Source organism: Garra rufa, chromosome 11 (genome assembly GCF_049309525.1).
Source record: "Garra rufa chromosome 11, GarRuf1.0, whole genome shotgun sequence".
Classification (NCBI taxonomy): Eukaryota; Metazoa; Chordata; class Actinopteri; order Cypriniformes; family Cyprinidae; genus Garra; species Garra rufa.
The window spans coordinates 2,381,493-2,399,394 of NC_133371.1; the positions used below are offsets into that span (position 1 = coordinate 2,381,493).

At 37.1% G+C, this 17,902-nt stretch overlaps 2 protein-coding genes and 1 long non-coding RNA gene across 3 annotated transcripts in view; 2 read left to right on the top strand and 1 right to left on the bottom strand.

The window, feature by feature from the left end:
• Nucleotides 1-5,871, top strand: part of dvl3b (dishevelled segment polarity protein 3b) — a 68,751-nt gene extending 62,880 nt beyond the window's left edge. The window contains exons 13-15 of the mRNA XM_073850316.1: nucleotides 345-512; nucleotides 630-845; nucleotides 3,159-5,871. Coding sequence (XP_073706417.1) covers nucleotides 345-512; nucleotides 630-845; nucleotides 3,159-3,529 — 755 coding nt within the window. The 3' untranslated portion in view covers nucleotides 3,530-5,871. The remainder of the gene's footprint in view (nucleotides 1-344; nucleotides 513-629; nucleotides 846-3,158) is intronic.
• Nucleotides 5,872-10,215: 4,344 nt separating this feature from the next.
• LOC141345190 (uncharacterized) overlaps nucleotides 10,216-17,902 on the top strand; it is a 172,966-nt gene continuing 165,279 nt past the window's right edge. The window contains exons 1-2 of the long non-coding RNA XR_012356970.1: nucleotides 10,216-10,401; nucleotides 14,090-14,204. This is a non-coding gene — a long non-coding RNA (uncharacterized lncRNA). The remainder of the gene's footprint in view (nucleotides 10,402-14,089; nucleotides 14,205-17,902) is intronic.
• The window catches only part of LOC141346148 (rho GTPase-activating protein 42-like), a 62,587-nt gene continuing 59,068 nt past the window's right edge, over nucleotides 14,384-17,902 (bottom strand). Inside the window, exons 18-19 of the mRNA XM_073851062.1 lie at nucleotides 17,787-17,882; nucleotides 14,384-14,410 (exon numbers count right to left, since the gene is read on the bottom strand). Coding sequence (XP_073707163.1) covers nucleotides 14,384-14,410; nucleotides 17,787-17,882 — 123 coding nt within the window. The remainder of the gene's footprint in view (nucleotides 14,411-17,786; nucleotides 17,883-17,902) is intronic.

The following is a 17,902-nucleotide window of genomic DNA, read 5'->3' on the forward strand; positions in this document are numbered from 1 at the left end:
AGTGTCATAAAAACACATTTATTGTTTGCATTTTATCATAAAATTGTCAGAATTTATTGGCTGAGACTTGCATGCTACAAACAATGAATGGACTTGAAAACGTTCATTATTATTTCCAAGCATTTATACCGTAAATAAAACAGCTTGTGAATACTCGCGTACCGTTATGTACTTAAGAAAAATCAACAAGTAAACCGAGTTGGAGCCCATACAGATTTTTTGCATATGGTCCCGCCACTGATTGGTAGAGTCCATTAAAGTATTTGCCATAAATGGATGACACCATTCATGGATGTGGATATTCTGAAAACTGTTCAAAAGTAGAATATTTGTTTTCCTCTCAGGTTCAGATGTGGTGGATTGGCTCTATCATCACGTCGAGGGCTTTACTGACAGACGGGAGGCACGCAAATATGCCAGCAATTTGCTAAAAGCTGGTTACATCCGGCACACTGTCAACAAGATCACCTTCTCTGAACAGTGCTATTACATCTTCGGCGACCTGTGTGGCAGTAGGTTCCTGGTTTTTAGTTCTTCTGTTTCCCCCCACTCTTTCACATTAAAACATCTTTTATTCATTCATTTGGAGTAAACACTATTCCCTCTTGTTTGTTCCTCTTGTGTCTCAGATATGGCCAGTCTGACCTTGCATGACCATGACGGTTCTAGTGGGGCTTCTGACCAGGACACTCTGGCTCCGTTGCCTCACCCTGGTGTAGCTCCCTGGCCGCTCACGTTCCCTTATCAGTACCCGATCCCTCACCCGTATAATCCCCACCCTGTGCACGACCCCAGCTACAACTTTCCTGCAGGGGGCGGCAGCGCTGGCAGCCCGCACAGCGAAGGTGAGACTGTGTTCAATCAGGGGTGGAAATTAAAGAAACAGTTCACACAAAAATGAAAATTCTGTCATTAATTACTCACTCTCATGTCGTTCCAAAGCCGTAAGACTTTCATCTTTGTAACACAAATGAAGATGCTTTTGATGAAATCTGAGAGCTTTCTGACCCTGCATAGACAGCAATGCAACTAACACGTTCAAGGTCCAGAAAGGTAGTAAGGACATGGTTAAAATAGTCAATTTGACATCAGAGGTTCAACCGTAATGTTACGAAGCTACAAGAATACCTTATGTGCGCAAAGAAAACAAAAATAACAACTTCATTCAACAATTTCTTCTCTTCCGACATGCGGTCATGAGAGTACCACTAATAATTTGACTTTTTATGTCGAAAGAAGTCTCTTGTTCTCATCAAGACTGCATTTACTTGATCAGAAATACAGTAAAAACAATAATATTGGTAAATATTATTAGAATTTAAAAGAACTGCTTTCTTCTCCACTATAGTCTATGTTTGGGGTAAGTAACCTTTAAATAAAAAAGAAAAAAACAACAGCAAATAAATATTTTCATTTAGCAAGGAAGCATTACAATGATAAAAAGTGACAGTAAAGACATTTCTAATAAATTTGTAATAAAATATTTCTGTTTTTAATAAAGGAAACAACTGAGGGACTCATACTGAACTATAACAGAAGGTTCAAATGCTCACTGATGCTTTAGAAGGTAAAACGATGCATTAACTTTTCGAATTTAGGATCACAGGAAATATAACTTATTTTGTCTTCTGGAAGACATGCAAGTATCTTCTGTAGCTTCTGAAGGGCAGTACCAAATGAAAATAAATTATGTTTTGGCAAAAAAAAAAAATAATTTACACATTTTGATTATGTTCAAAAGTTTTCACCTCCTGCTTTAAATGCATTGTGTTTCCTTCAAAAGAATCAGTGAGCATTTGAACCATCTGTAATTGTGCATGAGTCCCTCAGTTGTCCTCAGTGTGAAAAGACTCATGCAACTATTACAGAAGGTTCAGACACTCACTGATGCTTCAGAAGGAAACACGATTCATTAAGAGCCAGGGGTGAAAACTTTTTGAATTTGAAAATCAGGGTAAATTCAACTTATTAGATTTTTTTATTTGTATCTTCTGGAGAGCAGTACAAAATGAAAAAAGAAGATATGTGACCCTGGACCACAAAACCAGTCTTAAGTCGCTGGGGTATGTTTGTAGCAATAGCCAAAAATACATTGTATGGGTCAAAATTATTGATTTTTCTTTTATGTCAAAAATCATTAGGAAATTAAGTAAAGATCATGTTCCATGAAGATTTTTTGTAAAATTCCTACTGTAAACCTATCAAAATGTAATTTTTGATTAGTAATATGCATTGTTAAGAACTTAATTTGGACAACTTTAAAGGTGATTTTCTCAGTATTTTGATTTTTTTTGCACCCTTAGATTCCAGATTTTCCAAAAGATGTATCTCGGCCAAATATTGTCCTATCCTAACAAATCATATATCAATAGAAAGCTTATTTATTGAGCTTTCATATGATGTATATATCTCAGTTTTGTAAAATTTTACCTTATGACTGGTTTTGTGGTCCAGGGTCACATATTTAGGCAAAAGTTTACACCCCTGACTCAATGCATTGTGTTTCCTTCAGAAGCATCAGTGAGCGTTTGAACCTTATGTAATAGCTGCATATGAGTCCCTCAGTTGTCCTCAGTGTGAAAAGATGGATCTCAACATCATACAGTCATTGTTGGAAAGGGTTCAAATACACAAAAATGCTGAAAAACCAAAGAATTTGTGGGACCTGAAGGATTTTTCTGAAGAACAGCAGACAGCTTAACTGTTTAGGACAAATAAGGTACTTGTGAACTAAACAATCACTAAACAAAAAATGCAGGTAACAACACAGTATTAAGAATCAAGTGTATGTGAACTTTTGAACAGGGTCATTTTTATCAATTCAACTATTGTTTTCTCTTGTGGACTATATGTAAACGTCTTTTATGTGAAATATCTTATTTAGATCAGCACTAAATAAAAAATGGCATGCATTTTGTATGATTCCTCTTATTTTGATAAAATAATTAACATTTAGCAGATTCTGCAAGGTAAACTTTTGGCTTTGTTTACAAATAGAAATCACTTCCAGGGGGCAAATATTGCCACTTAATGGCAGTTTTCGGACCCTGTATTTGACTCTTCTGCTTAATTATACCTGATCCAATTACAAAGGGAATTCATGAAAAAATGCCTGAAAACAGAAAGTCTCACTTTCCTTTCTTTCATTTTGCTCACAGGCAGTCGAAGCAGTGGCTCGAATCGCAGCGGCAGCAAAAACGATGCAAAAGCAGCGGCTGGACCGCAAGAGTCCGGAGGTCGATCCGGCAGCGGCAGCGAGTCTGAGAAAAGAGAGAAGGCTCCCAGTGAGCGCTCTGCAGCAGCCCTTAGTGAACACAGCGTGCGTAGCTCACACACCATCCGGAGCGTTCAGAGCCTGGTGTGTGCAGCGCCCGGCCTCCCTCCACAGCCACAGACACCTGTAACAGCAGCGCCGGGCTCTCCTCCAGACCGAGACCTGTCTTCAGTGCCACCCGAACTCACGGCCTCACGCCAATCCTTCCGCATGGCCATGGGGAACCCCAGTGAGTTCTTCGTCGACGTCATGTGATGAGCTTTAGGTGACCCCGAGGGTCAACTCACATGCTTGAGGCACTGTGAAAGCAAAGAAAGATTAGGGAGGAAGACGAGAAAGAGATGCATTGACATTTTAGTGGGTGAGTGTCCCTCCCAATGTCCCTCCTGTGTCCTGTGGCTTGCACTTTCTTCAGTGAAGAAAACTGGAACAGATCACGTATCCCATGATGCCCTCAGAGACTCTGTGTGATGCAGTGATGAAGGTGAATGCTTGCTGGGTTTTGTGTACTTTTTATGTACTTTACCTGCATTTTTTACATTTTTGTCCTCTGACAGGTTTATTAACCTCAAGATATGTTTTTCAATCAAAGATGAACTAAATTGAATGGATAGTTCACCCAAAAAATGAACATTTTGGCATTAATGACTCTCATGTCGTTCCAAACCCATAAGACCTTCGTTCAATCTTCGGACCACAAATGAAATTATTTATCAGAGAAATTATCAGAGAGCTTTCTGAGCCTTCAGACAGCAAGGGTCCTACCATGTTCAAGGCACAGAAACAAAGTAAGGACTTAAAATAGTCCATGTGACATCAGTGGTTCAACTGTAGGACTGCCACTAACGACTATTTTCATATCGATTATTCTAAACTACTAATTTCCCACAAAACAAATCTACAAGTTTACTGTAATGGAACCATTAAAATGGAATCCAGAAAAGTAATGGAAAAGAATTTAGTTAAAATAATACTGTAAAAAATTTATTTAACTATTAAAACAGAGTATAGAAAAATTTAAATGGAAAAAAATTAATTTGGAAATAAAACGGATATCATAGGGCCCTATAATTATTATTTTTTTGTGGTAATAAAATAGATGTAAGTGAAAAATAGCCTTTAAAATGACTTAAAATACATATATAATAGCAATGAAACAATAATAGTTGAAAAAATAAAGAATTAAAAGCAAGAAACCATACGGTTTTATTGCACAAAATAAATGAAATTATACATAATTGAAATAATACACAATGCATTATAAGCAATAGAGCTAAAGTACATTACACATTACATCAAAGGCCTGCAGAGGGCGCCAAAGGCCTGGCGATTGTTTTTACACTTCACTGCGCGATCTAATCCTTGTTTAATATTGATTAATCAACATTTAAGTCAAATGTCAACTTAATCTTTATTATTTGGCCATATCTTTACCACAGAAATGCTATTGCCACAGTAATTTTCTTACAGTTACTGAACGTGGGTAAAATAAATTTGAGGATTTTTAAAAACTGAATAGTCAATTCGAATTAAGCCCTATTCAACTGTAATTTTATGACGCTATGGGAATACTTTTTGTGTGCAAAGAAGACAAAAACAAACGAAAAACAAATAAAAGTGTTTTAGCTGTTTTCTTTGCGCACAAAAAGATTTTTTTATAGCTTCATAAAATTACGGTTAATTTTTGTCAATGCTATTTTGCTATTTTGGCGATGTTCTTGGTACCTTTCTGGACCTTGAACGTGGTAGCACCCTTGTTTTCTATGGAGAGTCAGGAAGCTCTAGGACTTGATTAAAAAAATTTAACTTGTGTTTTGAAAATGAGTAATTAATGACAGAATTTTCAATTTTGGGCGAACTAAACCTTTAAGTGGTATAGAAAAGCATGAGAAGAGTAAATGTGCTTTTTAAGGATGAACAAATAAGTTTTTAATGATTTTAAAAAGACAAACGCTATCAAAGGATAGAATCTTTGGCAACTGTTTTATATTTATGACTTTAATTTCCTGCTAATAATTGTGGAGAGTGAGAGAGAGAGTTTTTAAGTTTACAGACAGGACTTTAAAAGTCTGCCTTACTCTTTGGGTTAAAATGAATTTATTAAACATGATGCATGATGTTTTTTCATCTGTTTTGTTGTTTTAATAACCTAAACTGATGAACTGTGCACAATAAGACCAGGGAGATTTATTGAATATGTAAATCAAGTCGATTATGGTTTGATATTGATTTGAAGAATTTCAATTGGGAGATACATGTACTAAACCTCCAAGAGTGATTTTTAATATTATCAGCAGCCCTGAATGAACCTGATGATGCACTATTGTTATTATTATTAAATGATGAGGAGCAGCTCTCTTCACTCTCTCACTCTTCCCCAAACAACACAGTACTTACTATGTTAATGTCTGTCATCATTAACTATCAGCACTCTGCTTCATTGTTTCTCTGTTAACCTGCCTTTTTTCCCCTCAGATGCATTTATAACATTTTTAATTATTGGAAACAGATAGTATTGAATGCTTCAATTTAATACTCACTGTACACTGTTTTAAGACAAAACAAAACAAATTGTTTTATTTATAAATATAGTTTATTGCCTAAACACTGAGTGTGAATCTTTTTGGTGTTTGTATGAAAAGAAAATCACTTGTATTCTTCTTCAGGCATGAAGACAAGACAAAACCCTAACGTGATTCCTTAAAACTTACAACCAAAGAGTATGTTTTTTAGCAAACACCCCCTTGTTAAAAAGAAACACACTGTAGCACACTTTTAAAAATAGTACTAATTACAGAACACCTTAGACTCCTGATTGCATGTTATTTGCAAATACTGTTTACATTTGTATTAAAGGAATAGTTCACCCAAAAATGAAAATGACCCCATGATTTACTCATCCTCAGGCCATCCTAATTGTGTATGACTTTCTTCTTTCAGACAAATACAATCAGAGTTATATTTAAAAATGTCCTGGCTCTTCCAAGCTTTATAATGGCAGTGAATGGCTGTTGAGATTTTGAAGTCCATAAACATAATAAAGTGCATCCATCTATCATAAAAGTACTCCACATGGCTCCAGGGGGTTAATAAAAGTGAATTGATGCATTTATGTACGAAAAATATCTATATTTAAAACTTCATGACTTTTTTTTATATAACTGAATGATTGTAACTCTGTCTGAAAGAAGAAAGTCATATACTCCTAGGATGGCATGAGGGTGAGTAAAATGCTCACCCTAAATGTTCTTAACTCACCCTCACGTAAGGTACAGTTAAGAAACAGGCATGAAAGTGTCTTTTGAAGTGCACTTAAGTGGCATTTTAGTACAGTACAAGTGCAAATTCAATAGAAGTACAGTGAGGGAAAAAAAATATTTGATCCCCTGCTGATTTTGATGTTTGCCCACTGACAAAAAAATGATCAGCCTATAATTTTAATGGTAGGTTTATTTTAACAGTGAGAGACAAAAAACCATCCAGAATCCAGAAAAACACATTTCGAAAAAGTTCTACATTGATTTGCATTTTAATGAGTGAAATAAGTATTTGATCCCCTATCAGTCATCAAGATTTCTGGCTGCCAGGTGTCTTTTATACAGGTAAAGAGCTGAGATTAGGAGCACCCTTTTAAAGGAAGTGCTCCTAATCTCAGCTTGTTACCTGTATAAAAGACACCTGTCCACAGAAGCAATCAATCAATCAGATTCCAAACTCTCCACCATGGCCAAGACCAAAGAGCTGTCCAAGGATGTCAGGGACAAGATTGTAGACCTACACAAGACTGGAATGGGCTACAAGAACACCCGAAGGTGACAACAGTTCATTATTCACAAATGGAAGAAACACAAAATAACTGTCTGGAGCTCCATGCAAGATCTCACCTCGTGGAGTTTCAATGAGCATGAGAACGGTGAGGAATCAGCCCAGAACTACACAGGAGGATCTTAGCAATGATCTCAAAGCAGCTGGGACCAAAAACAATTGGTAACACACTATGCCATGAAGGATTAACTCCTGCAGCGCCCGCAAGGTCCCCCTGCTCAAGAAAGCGCATGTACATGCCCGTCTGAAGTTTGCCAGTAAACATCTGAATGATTCAGAGGAGAACTGGGTGAAAGTGTTGTGGTCAGATGAGACCAAAATCAAGCTCTTTGGCATCAACTCAACTCGCCGTGTTTGGAAGAGGAGGAATGCTGACTATGACCCCAAGAACACCATCCCCACCGTCAAACATGGAGGTGGAAACATTATGCTTTGGGGGTGTTTTTCTGCTAAGGGGACAACTGCATCGCATCTAATGGACAATGGACGGGGCCTAACTTTTTTGAAATGTGCTTTTCTGGATTTTTTTGTCGTTATTCTGTCTCTGTTCAAATAAACCTACCATTAAAATTATAGACTGATCATTTCTTTGTCAGTGGGCAAACATACAAAATCAGCAGGGGATCAATTTTTTTTTTTTTCCTCACTGTAAGCACTTCTTTTTCTCAAGAAACACAAGGGAATTTTATGTGTGCTTGGGTGACATCATAGCTAGCTTTCACTCATGCTTCATTTAAGGTTGTAGAAAATGATGGGTGGGTTTTATTCTCATAGAGCAAGTTTTCCCACACTGATTCTGACAGTCTGCCAGTGTTGAAGGGAGGAAAATGTATTTCATTCTCTTTGGCACTCAGAAGAGCTGTTCTGTGATTTATGTTTCCACCGTATCAAAGCAAAATCCAGGGACAAGTCGTAATATTATATACAACTCAGACTGAACCACTTACACATAATGAACACACTTCACACTTTATAAACAAACCTTAACCCTATAAATGAAACTTGAGCATGTAACCTGTATGGCACTCTCATCCTGGATTCTTTGTGCTACAGACAGAAAAAAATCATGCAGCTTGTTGAGACTATTGCAACTATTTCATTATTCAACAATTAAAACTTGTGAGAAATTCCTTACATTTCCATTATAGGGTTTTTTTGGACATTTTTTCAGCTAACACTACAGCACTGGCTTTCCTAGTCCTGCCACACATCTTTTTAACAAAGGCATTTATTCTTTACTTAAAGGGGTCATCGGATGCAAAACTCACTTTTACATGTTGTTTGAACATTAATGTGTGTTGGCAGTTTGTGTACACAACCACCCTACAATGATAAAAAAATGCACCCAGTGGTATTTTTTTAATCTTTAAAGGTAAAATCCCCTTTTTAAAATCAGGTCATTCTAAGCTTATTGTCGGTGTGACGACACACAGACAGAGGCCGCTCCCACGGTAGTTGATTGACATGAGTGCTTTACCTTAGACCCGCCATCACCGAGCTCAAACAGTCCGATTCCGATCGCCATTGTGTGACTCAGGTGCAGGAGAAGACAAGAATGTCTCTGATTGAGTGATTGAGGTGTTCTGTTGTTGGATGAAATAATGAATAGCAGTCGTCATTTACTCCCGACATCTGAGCCGCTGAAGACGCAGAGGATGATGTTGCTTTTGTTTTTAAAAAGGAAAGCACCGATCCCGATCTACATATGCATCTATGTTTGTGTGAATTGTTCCTGATAGAAGTGAGTATAAGGGTTTTTTATGCATTTTTGCAAACGGCCTTTCTTAATAATGTGCTTGTTGGCAAGTTTCACTGCTAAACGTGACTAAATGTGGCTAAAGTAAACATTACAGCTCATAATCCCACAGCAGAGAGGGGCGGGGCGAGCAGAGCTCATTTGCATTTAAAGGGACCATGCAATAAAATTAATTGATTTTTTCAGAGCTGATTTTGACAAGGAAAAAAGGGTGTTTTATTACACTACTTTTGAGAATTTTTAACCAAAGTATATTATAGACTTTTCATTAAGACCCTAAAGAATCATATGAACTTGTGGAAAATAGGCATCCGATGACCCCTTTAAAGGGGGCGGGGTGTCCAATGCTGTTTAATGCATGATAAGTTATTTACACTGTTAAAGAGTTAGATTCTCATGCTAAACATGGCCAATGTTTCAAAAAACGATTTGGACGTATAACAGAGTATTTCTGTGCTGAATACACATTTCTGAGATTCTTACAAGTTTCGGAAAGATCATGGCTCTTCATGACGTCCTGAAGGGTGGAACTCCCAAAAGAGCGTGCCCGCGCACACATTGCCCAGAGCAAGAACAAGAGTGCGCACATCAACGCACTTCGTTTGGCTGCAATGCTGCACGGGACTCACTCGAGAAGAATGTCGCTAAAGAAGTGTGGTTTTGGTTGTAAGGCAAAGATAACCTGGCTCAGCTTCCCGGAGAACAGTGGATGATGCAGGGGTAGAAACGGAGTTTTGCAAGTGTGTTTGTTGACAAACGTTTTATAAACAAGGCCCAGTTCAACGCTGGATTTGCACATCGTTTGATACTGAAAGATGGAGCGGTCCCAGTTATAAAAGATCCCGGTCATGATTCAGAACTGCAGATGGTAAGTAAAATGGCATCAAATGTCTGTGTTTTGTAGGCAATCGGCACGAGTTCTCGTCAATCTTTAGCTCCGCCCACAGCGCGCCTTCAGGAGCTTGGCTGTTTTCGGAGAGAGTCATAAAACTGTATCTTTCTTTTGTAAATATGCTAAAACTAAAGATTTTTTGAGATAAGAAGGATTTAGTACTACTCTATAGGTACTTAAGAATACCATAAGATTGGGTGAAAATATGTGTGTTATGCCCCCTTTAAACTTTTAACATTTACTTAAGCTGTGTTTTTGTTGGTTACCTGCTACTAAAGGCTTATCTACATTTCAAATGTACACAAATAAAGTGTCCCTTTTATCAGAGTTTAGCTAATACCATCAACTCCGCTAAAAACCAATCGTGTCGTGTCTATGGGACGTGCTCAGTAACATCGTGAACCCAACATGTGTGTGTGTGTGTGTGTGTGTGTGTGTGTGTGTGTGTGTGTGTGTGTGTGCGCGCGCGCGTGTCAGCTGACGGCTGCAGAGGGTGGGAGCAGCGGGCGACATCTTGGATTCATGAGTGAACGGTGACCGCAGCCTGAAACATCAAATACGCTCAATAACACGGAGCTTCGGTCGGAACCGGACACACCTGTCTCTGCTCAGCCGGTCCGCTTCGGAGGGACACAGAGAGACAGACACACAGAGGTGAGGGAGTGAATCCACCGGTCTGGTCAGTCGTGACACAACCGAGCTGGGCTAGTTAGCTTAACCAGCTAATCAGCCGGACGCGGGTGTTTTACGTTAGGTTCGCGGATGGAAATATGATAAATGAATAATATGAAGTACTTAGGATGTGATAATGAAAGAAAACATAATTTAATGAGTTTAAAAACGTGACGTCTGTACGTTTGAATGGAAGGAGTTGCGGCTGGGGCCACATACCTTTACTATCGGTCCATCTCGGACGAAATATTTGAAATGAAATATCAAAATCTGTTTTGTCGATGTTATGATATAGCATGTATTTATATGTATTAGTGTCTTGAGATTGCGAGGCGAGACAGACAGTCGCAGTGGGCTGGTCTGAGGCTCCAACCGCAGACATGATGTATGCGGCAGAGAATTACGAAAAATTACATATGAATTAAAAATCATTATCGGAAATGATAGAAATCTTATACAAGAAATGCCTAGTGAACTCTTCTTCTTTTTTTTCATCAGCAGCCATGATGGATGCTGTAGAGCTGAGAAATGACATCACCATCGTCAAAATATTCATCATGTTCTTATGAATATGCAAACATATTAATAAAGTCTGATACTGTTTTGACAGTTTTTCATTGATGTGTTGTCGAGTTAGGTGTAATCTTGTGTGCAGGCTATGTAATCTGGTTTTATATGAATGTTAATTTCTCTCGTAATTCATTGCAGAGGTTACATTTGCATGAGGTGGTTCAGGTTCAGAATTACATCAGCTCTTTTTTGTTCCTGTCATTCAGACAGATGTGTGTGTCAGTCAGTTTGAATTAAAACCTGACATGAAACAATCAGAAATTGAGCTGTTAAATGCTTGCATGTTTTGCTTTGAATCATATTTGGTGCATAATAGGATTGTTTGGCTCATATAGCGTTGAGGAGGAAAAATGCATCAGTTTTATTTAGAAGGCCAGACTGAGTGAAAATATGCAATTTGGACAAGTTGGTGATGTTTATATGGCCAAAAGGTAAGATGAAATTCTGAAAACGTATGAAAACTGCAGATTTAGCTGATTATTGCCGCTGAAAATGATCAATTATTGTCATGCTTTGGGCTGCACTATTCGGTCGGATCGCAAAAAACATTTACAGTACTGTAGACTGCTGAAAGTTATAAGAAATCAAGGAGTTCAAAACTGTCTGTGGAATATAGGGCATTTGTGGTTAGTCAGACTGAACCAGGATTTCCAGGGAAAGAATCTTGACAACTTTCATGTTTGTTCTTATTATTTCCAGGCGGTTAGGTGAAATATTAGATTAATATGTTAATTAATACTGCTCTTATGTATCTTTACCACCTATTAACTTTAGTTTGTCAAAATATTGTGCCCTTTCCTGCTTACTAAGTCCTTCTCTATGTGATTTAGCAGCTTCCACACATTTTTCCATGGTTAAGACAGCAGAAATTAGCATATTTAGTATTACATTAACTGTGCAATCCATGCTGTTGTTTACATCCAAGTATCGCCAATATTGCCACGTATCCACGTAACAGACCAAATCGTGATGTAGGTGCAAACCCTCTATTCGTTTTTTTCTTACATATAGCAGACTGCTTGCATAAAATGCTTGTGTATCAGTTGTTGCTCTTCATCTCAGTAATGTGTCTTGGTAAGGTAATATTTAAATGTTTAATTTTATCATTAAAAGGCTGTGTAGTTTGTAATGTGGGCAAAACATATAATGCAATGCAATACAGTGATGATTGTATGAATAAATAAAAGTCCCTCAAAAGCTGATTCATCATTTTATTTTAACATCATTTTTAATAAAGTTTCATTTATTGATGGAAAAAAAGTTGCTTCAGTCCAGTAAGTGTTCATCCTGAAATAAAACTAGCAATATGAAGTTATTCTTGCATTTACTTTATAAAATCAGTAAAAATTTCATAGCAAAAAGACACTTAAGTTTTGTTTTTTTTTTGTTTTTTTTTTTACAGTTACTAAAAGGCTACTTGCTAAAAAAAAGTGTAAACTATCACTCAGAAGACAGATGAGATTGTGTACAACAGCCTTTTCATCCAAGTTGATCATGTTGATAATTTAGAGGACTTAGAAACCCATGTATCAAACATAATACATAGACTTTATAAGGTCAAGCATTAGTCAATCGGAACTGGCTAAAATGAGCTTGACGCTTCACATTATGGATATGTATCACATTATATTTATTTTTTGTCTATTATTAAGGTCTTTATGATATCAAACGTTGAATACTATAAAAATTTCATAGTTCTATAATACTGGCCTAAATTAAAAAACAAAACAAAACTCAACTTCACTGAAGACAAGTAAACAGTCAATGATTAAAAGAAACTAATTATAAGAAATATAGGACAAAAAAAAAATAAAAAAATACTACATACATTGTATAAAGTGATTGAATGCTTAAAAATGCTGCAAAAACACCTTTTCACTGCCCGGATCCAGTATACTGTTGCACACGGTTTTATTTCTCATCTGTTTGCTTTCACCTAAGACCTAAATTACTGTGTTTACGAGGATACTTGCAAAGACGGGCATTTTGACACATGCAAGTGTGTCAAAGTGAACTCTGTCCTGTCTTGCCCGCACTCAAGTTAGTGACAGGTTCACATTTAGAAGATATAAGCATTCAAAACTTACCGTCTCTAACTTTCACCTGTATGGATCCAGGGCTCTACTCTTACTTTTCTTAAATTTTTTTTGAAGCACAGTCAAAATTTTAGAACCTTTTAATAAATAATCAAAAAATCTGATAAAATAAAAAATTACTTTCCATTATGAGGTGATATTTGGCTCCTTAAAGTTATTTACAGGGGAATTTAGTTTTTACCTTTGTAATGGCATTTTTGCCAACTATATTAAAAATGTAATCTTTTATGTAAATTTGTAAAAATTATATATTTTTAAACTTTTTTAAAAATGTATAATTAAAACAACAGAATAAGAACAAGTAGATTAAGAATACGTTCAGTAAAATCAGTATTAACATTTATTTTTACTACAGAGGAAGAACAGAAGAACACAAAAGTGGCTTGTAGGTGTATTTTCATATGTTTAATGAGGCTCAGAGGTGACAAGAGTGCAGTCAAATTCATAAATTGTGACCCTGGACCACAAAACCAGTCTTAAGTCGCTGGGGTATATTTGTAGCAATAGCCAAAAATACATTGTATGGGTCAAAATTTTTGATTTTTCTTTTATGCCAAAAATCATTAAGAAATTAAGTAAAGTTCACGTTCCATGAAGATTTTTTGTAAAATTCCTTCTGTAAACATATCAATGTAATTTTTGATTTGTAATATGCATTGTTAAGAACCTAATTTGGACAACTTTAAAGGTGATTTTCTCAGTCTTTTTGATTTTTTTGCATCCTCAGATTTCTGATTTCAAATAGCTGTATCTCGGCCAAATATTGTCCTATCCTAACAAACCATACATCAATAGAAAGCTTATTTATTGAGCTTTCATATGATGTATAAATCTCAGTTTTGTCAAATTTAACCTTATGACTGGTTTTGTGGTCCAGGGTCACAATTCATGTTGAGATTATTGTTTTAAATATAAAATTTTGATTACAGATGTGTTGTGTGTCCTTATTTTTTGTTGAGTTCTCTGACCAGTGACTGACAGCTTGGCTCCGCCTCTTTATTCAGTTTTCCAGCATGGCCGATGAACACTGAGTGAGACCACCACCATGATCGGAGGACTCTTCATCTACAACCACAAGGGCGAGGTGCTGATCTCCCGTGTCTACCGTGATGACATCGGGTAAGTCATCAAAACGTGAGGTTGTGGAGAAGATCTAGGTTTTAACATCAAGGGTATGTCTGCTTCAGCTCATTTGAGTATGTTCATGCTCATGATCTGATGCATAATAGACACCTATCATGATGTGTCGACGTGCTTCCTTTTCTGCATTTCTTTTCTCTCTTTACATACTGTGTTTTTTATGTGTGACCCTGTTCCATCTTCACCTTCAGCAGAGATATAAACAGAAAAAGGAATCCAATGAATTAAATTTTAGAATGATTTTTAGGCCTCTGATTGCTTGAAAGTTCTGTTCTGGAAGATCCAGGCATCCTTTATAACCACAGAGATGATCTGTTCAGAGAAGGGTTGCTATGGATACAGTGGGTCTCTACATCGCTGCCAACTCATACTGTCGCAGTGTGTGTGTGTGTGTTCACGCACGCATGCAGGGCTGTATGAGAAAGAGGGATCATCAGATGAAGTCGCAGTGCGTGTACATGTCGGGTGTGCCTGGAAGAAAGGGAACTCTAGAAAGGAGGAGAGAAGGGCTTAAATGGTGTATGTAGTGTAAAAACAGACAGCTGAAACAAAGTGATGATGATTATTATATCAAACCTAGTGAGGTGTGTACCATGACATGCATAGCATTTGTAGTTGTCATGAAATTAAAACTAGTTTCTAATTGCATGGTATAGGGATGTCAATCATGGAGTGTTGCTTTCGACAACGAAAATTGTGACTAAATATTGTCGTCAACGAACCTTTATCACGTGACAAATAGGAGACGAAACGTAAATGCTGGTCATGTGACGATGACTAGAGTTTGGGTACTCGGACTCGAGTCTGGTCTCGAGTACAGTTTTTAGCGGACTCGGATGCATTTTGACTCGGACTCTTGCTTTTCGGACTCGGGAATTAATGGCATGCGCTTAAAAGTCTTGCCAGCACTTGAAAGCCTGCTGGTTTCTTTGCATACACACACCCAAAGCGTGCTCACCGAATGCGAAAGCACCTCTCAAGGTGCGTTCACACCGGACGCGAATGAAGCGGCAAGCGCGAGTGATTTACATGTTAAGTCAATGCAAAGACGCGAATAGCCATCCTGCGGCGCGAATGAAGCGGCGCGCATTGAGCGTTTCAAGCGATTGCCGCGCCATTCGCGCGAGTTCAAAAATCTGAACTTTGGCGAAAATCCGCGCCGCGTTAACCAATCAGGAGCTTGCTCTAGTAGTGACGGAGGCAGAAATCCGAAACAACAATGGCGGACAAAATCACCGTTGCTGTCTGTGGTTACTCGGAGCTGTACGATACATCTTTGGACTTTTGTAGAAACAGGAATAAAAAAGGATCTTGCTAGGAAGAAAGTGAGTGAGGAGGTCGGACAATCTGGTTAGTTTTAAAAAACGCTCTTTACTCAATTTGACCTACATATACATACATATTGAGACTATAAGCAAGCTAAAGCTGGCAAATTGAGCTCATTCACCTATTTTACAACTACTTTCCCGCTGACGAGTGGCCCCTCCCATGACGCGAATTCGCGTCTGTTGTGAAGAAAATGTCACGCGCGAATGACGCGAATTTTACCGCGCGAATGGCGCGAGTAAACTCAAATGTTCAAGCGTTCAACTACGCGCAAGTCGTGTCCGGTGTGAACGCACCATCAGTCAGCATGTGAATGCTGAATTAAGCATTCTTTTGCATGTTATTGCTAAACGCTTACACAAAAAGTAATGTCAAAATGCACCATCTTGGAGATTATTCATGCAAATACAGTCGGTTTTGTCTTGAGTTAATTTGAACAGTTGGGAGAAATACAGATGTGTCAAAATATATGATCTGTGCGTTCGGTCTTAAAGCGACAGCACAGCAGCATAAACCTGCTGCATATACATTTACCTATTTTATCTCACAATTCAGAATTTTTTTTTATTATATGTTGTATTTCAGACTTTATAACTCAATTTACCTCAACAGTAGTGAGTTTGTCAGTTATGAGGGGAAAAATGCCAGAAGTGTAGGATATAAACTAGGGCTGGGCAATTTGGCTTAGAATCAAAATCTCGATTAATTGAACATTTTAACCCGATTACGATTAATGAACGAGTATTTTATTTATTAATAAAATTATATTTAATTATATTTATATAATATTTATTTTTTTGCCCTCATAGTTCACTGACAAGTTTTGTACAATAAATATGCTCACATATTACAAGTGAGAGATTTTTGGATGAAGGGTGCATTACTTGATTTTAAAATAATTGAAGGAAACACACTATCTACGATCTATGATTATTAATTGAACATCAGTGTTGAACAACTGAAATTAAAGCAAGCATTGCTTAAAACGAAAAGTCACATTTTTCTTAAATTAGTGAAAATAAATAACTTGCACTATTGGAAACAAAATAAATAATTTTCAATGTTTTTCATATTAAAAGTAGAAAATAAGCAGTATCTCCTCTAAATAAAATTACCCTTGTATATCCTGTAAATACTTTTTACTGTATAAATACTGTTTAAGCTCTCCATCGACATGTCGGCGGAATAACGGAACGGAGCGCTTGTGTTTTTTAAAGGGAAAGTAATTGAAATAATCTTCCTGGAAAAATTTTAACGATTATAGGTTCTGAATGTCGATTTCGATTATTTTTCGATTAATCGCCCAGCCCTAATATAAACTCATTAATTTTGAGCTGAAAAGAGAAAAGGGAGAATGACTTTTCTTACCAGAATTCTGAGATATAATCTCGGAATCGAGAAATTTTTAAATATAAAATCAGATTTACTTTTTTTACTCTTTTATTCCATGGCTTCCATAGACTGCTACTTAAAAACTGTCATTAACCCTCGCAGCCTCATTTTCATCCAAGAAACAAAAAATTGAATGCCATCGACCCTGTCTAAGGTCTTACCATTCGTCATATAAAACCCAAAACACAACCAAAACACAGCCGCAGAGATAAGAGGTGCTTTCTCTGCTCCTCAGGTCTCATTCACTAAGCTTCCTACCCACCCCATTGAATTGATACATTTACTATATAACAACAAATAAAGTCAAGTCCTGCCCTATAATTTTTCACAATCTAAAAGCTATTTCACTCTGAAATATGTCACATTACATAAGCTATAACTTCTGTAACATTACTGTTTGCTGAGCAGGACACTAATTATGAGATGGTGTGAAATCACAAATCAAAATGGCAATATGCAATAGAGGTTTGCTTTTGTGACATTTAAATTGTCATTGCCTTATTCTAGTTGTAAAGGTTAAAACAAGGTTAAGATACTGACAAACAGTAGTGTTTAGTTGGACTCGGACTCGAATGGTTAAAGACTCGGACTTGACTTGGACTCGACTTAGGTGGACCCGAACCCAACATTAACGATGACTATAATTAAATGTATAATACAATATCGTTGATGAATAAATATGGTTTACAAAATAAAATCTATGCTAAAATGTCTCTTTATTTTTTGTTGATGAAAATGAGACAAAACGAAATGTTATAACGTTAGATTGATGTGCGCATGCCCAATAGCCAAAGCTGTATCCCTTCTAGCCTAAACCGTGCAGACGCAGGCCATGTCACTTACTTGAGCCACACTCGTGGCATTATCTAGAAGACGACTACAAACGAAATTAAGTCTGGCACAGATAAAGAGATTGATGGCCGGCCAGCCGGGGTTCGTCTTTGGGAGAAAAAGAAGAA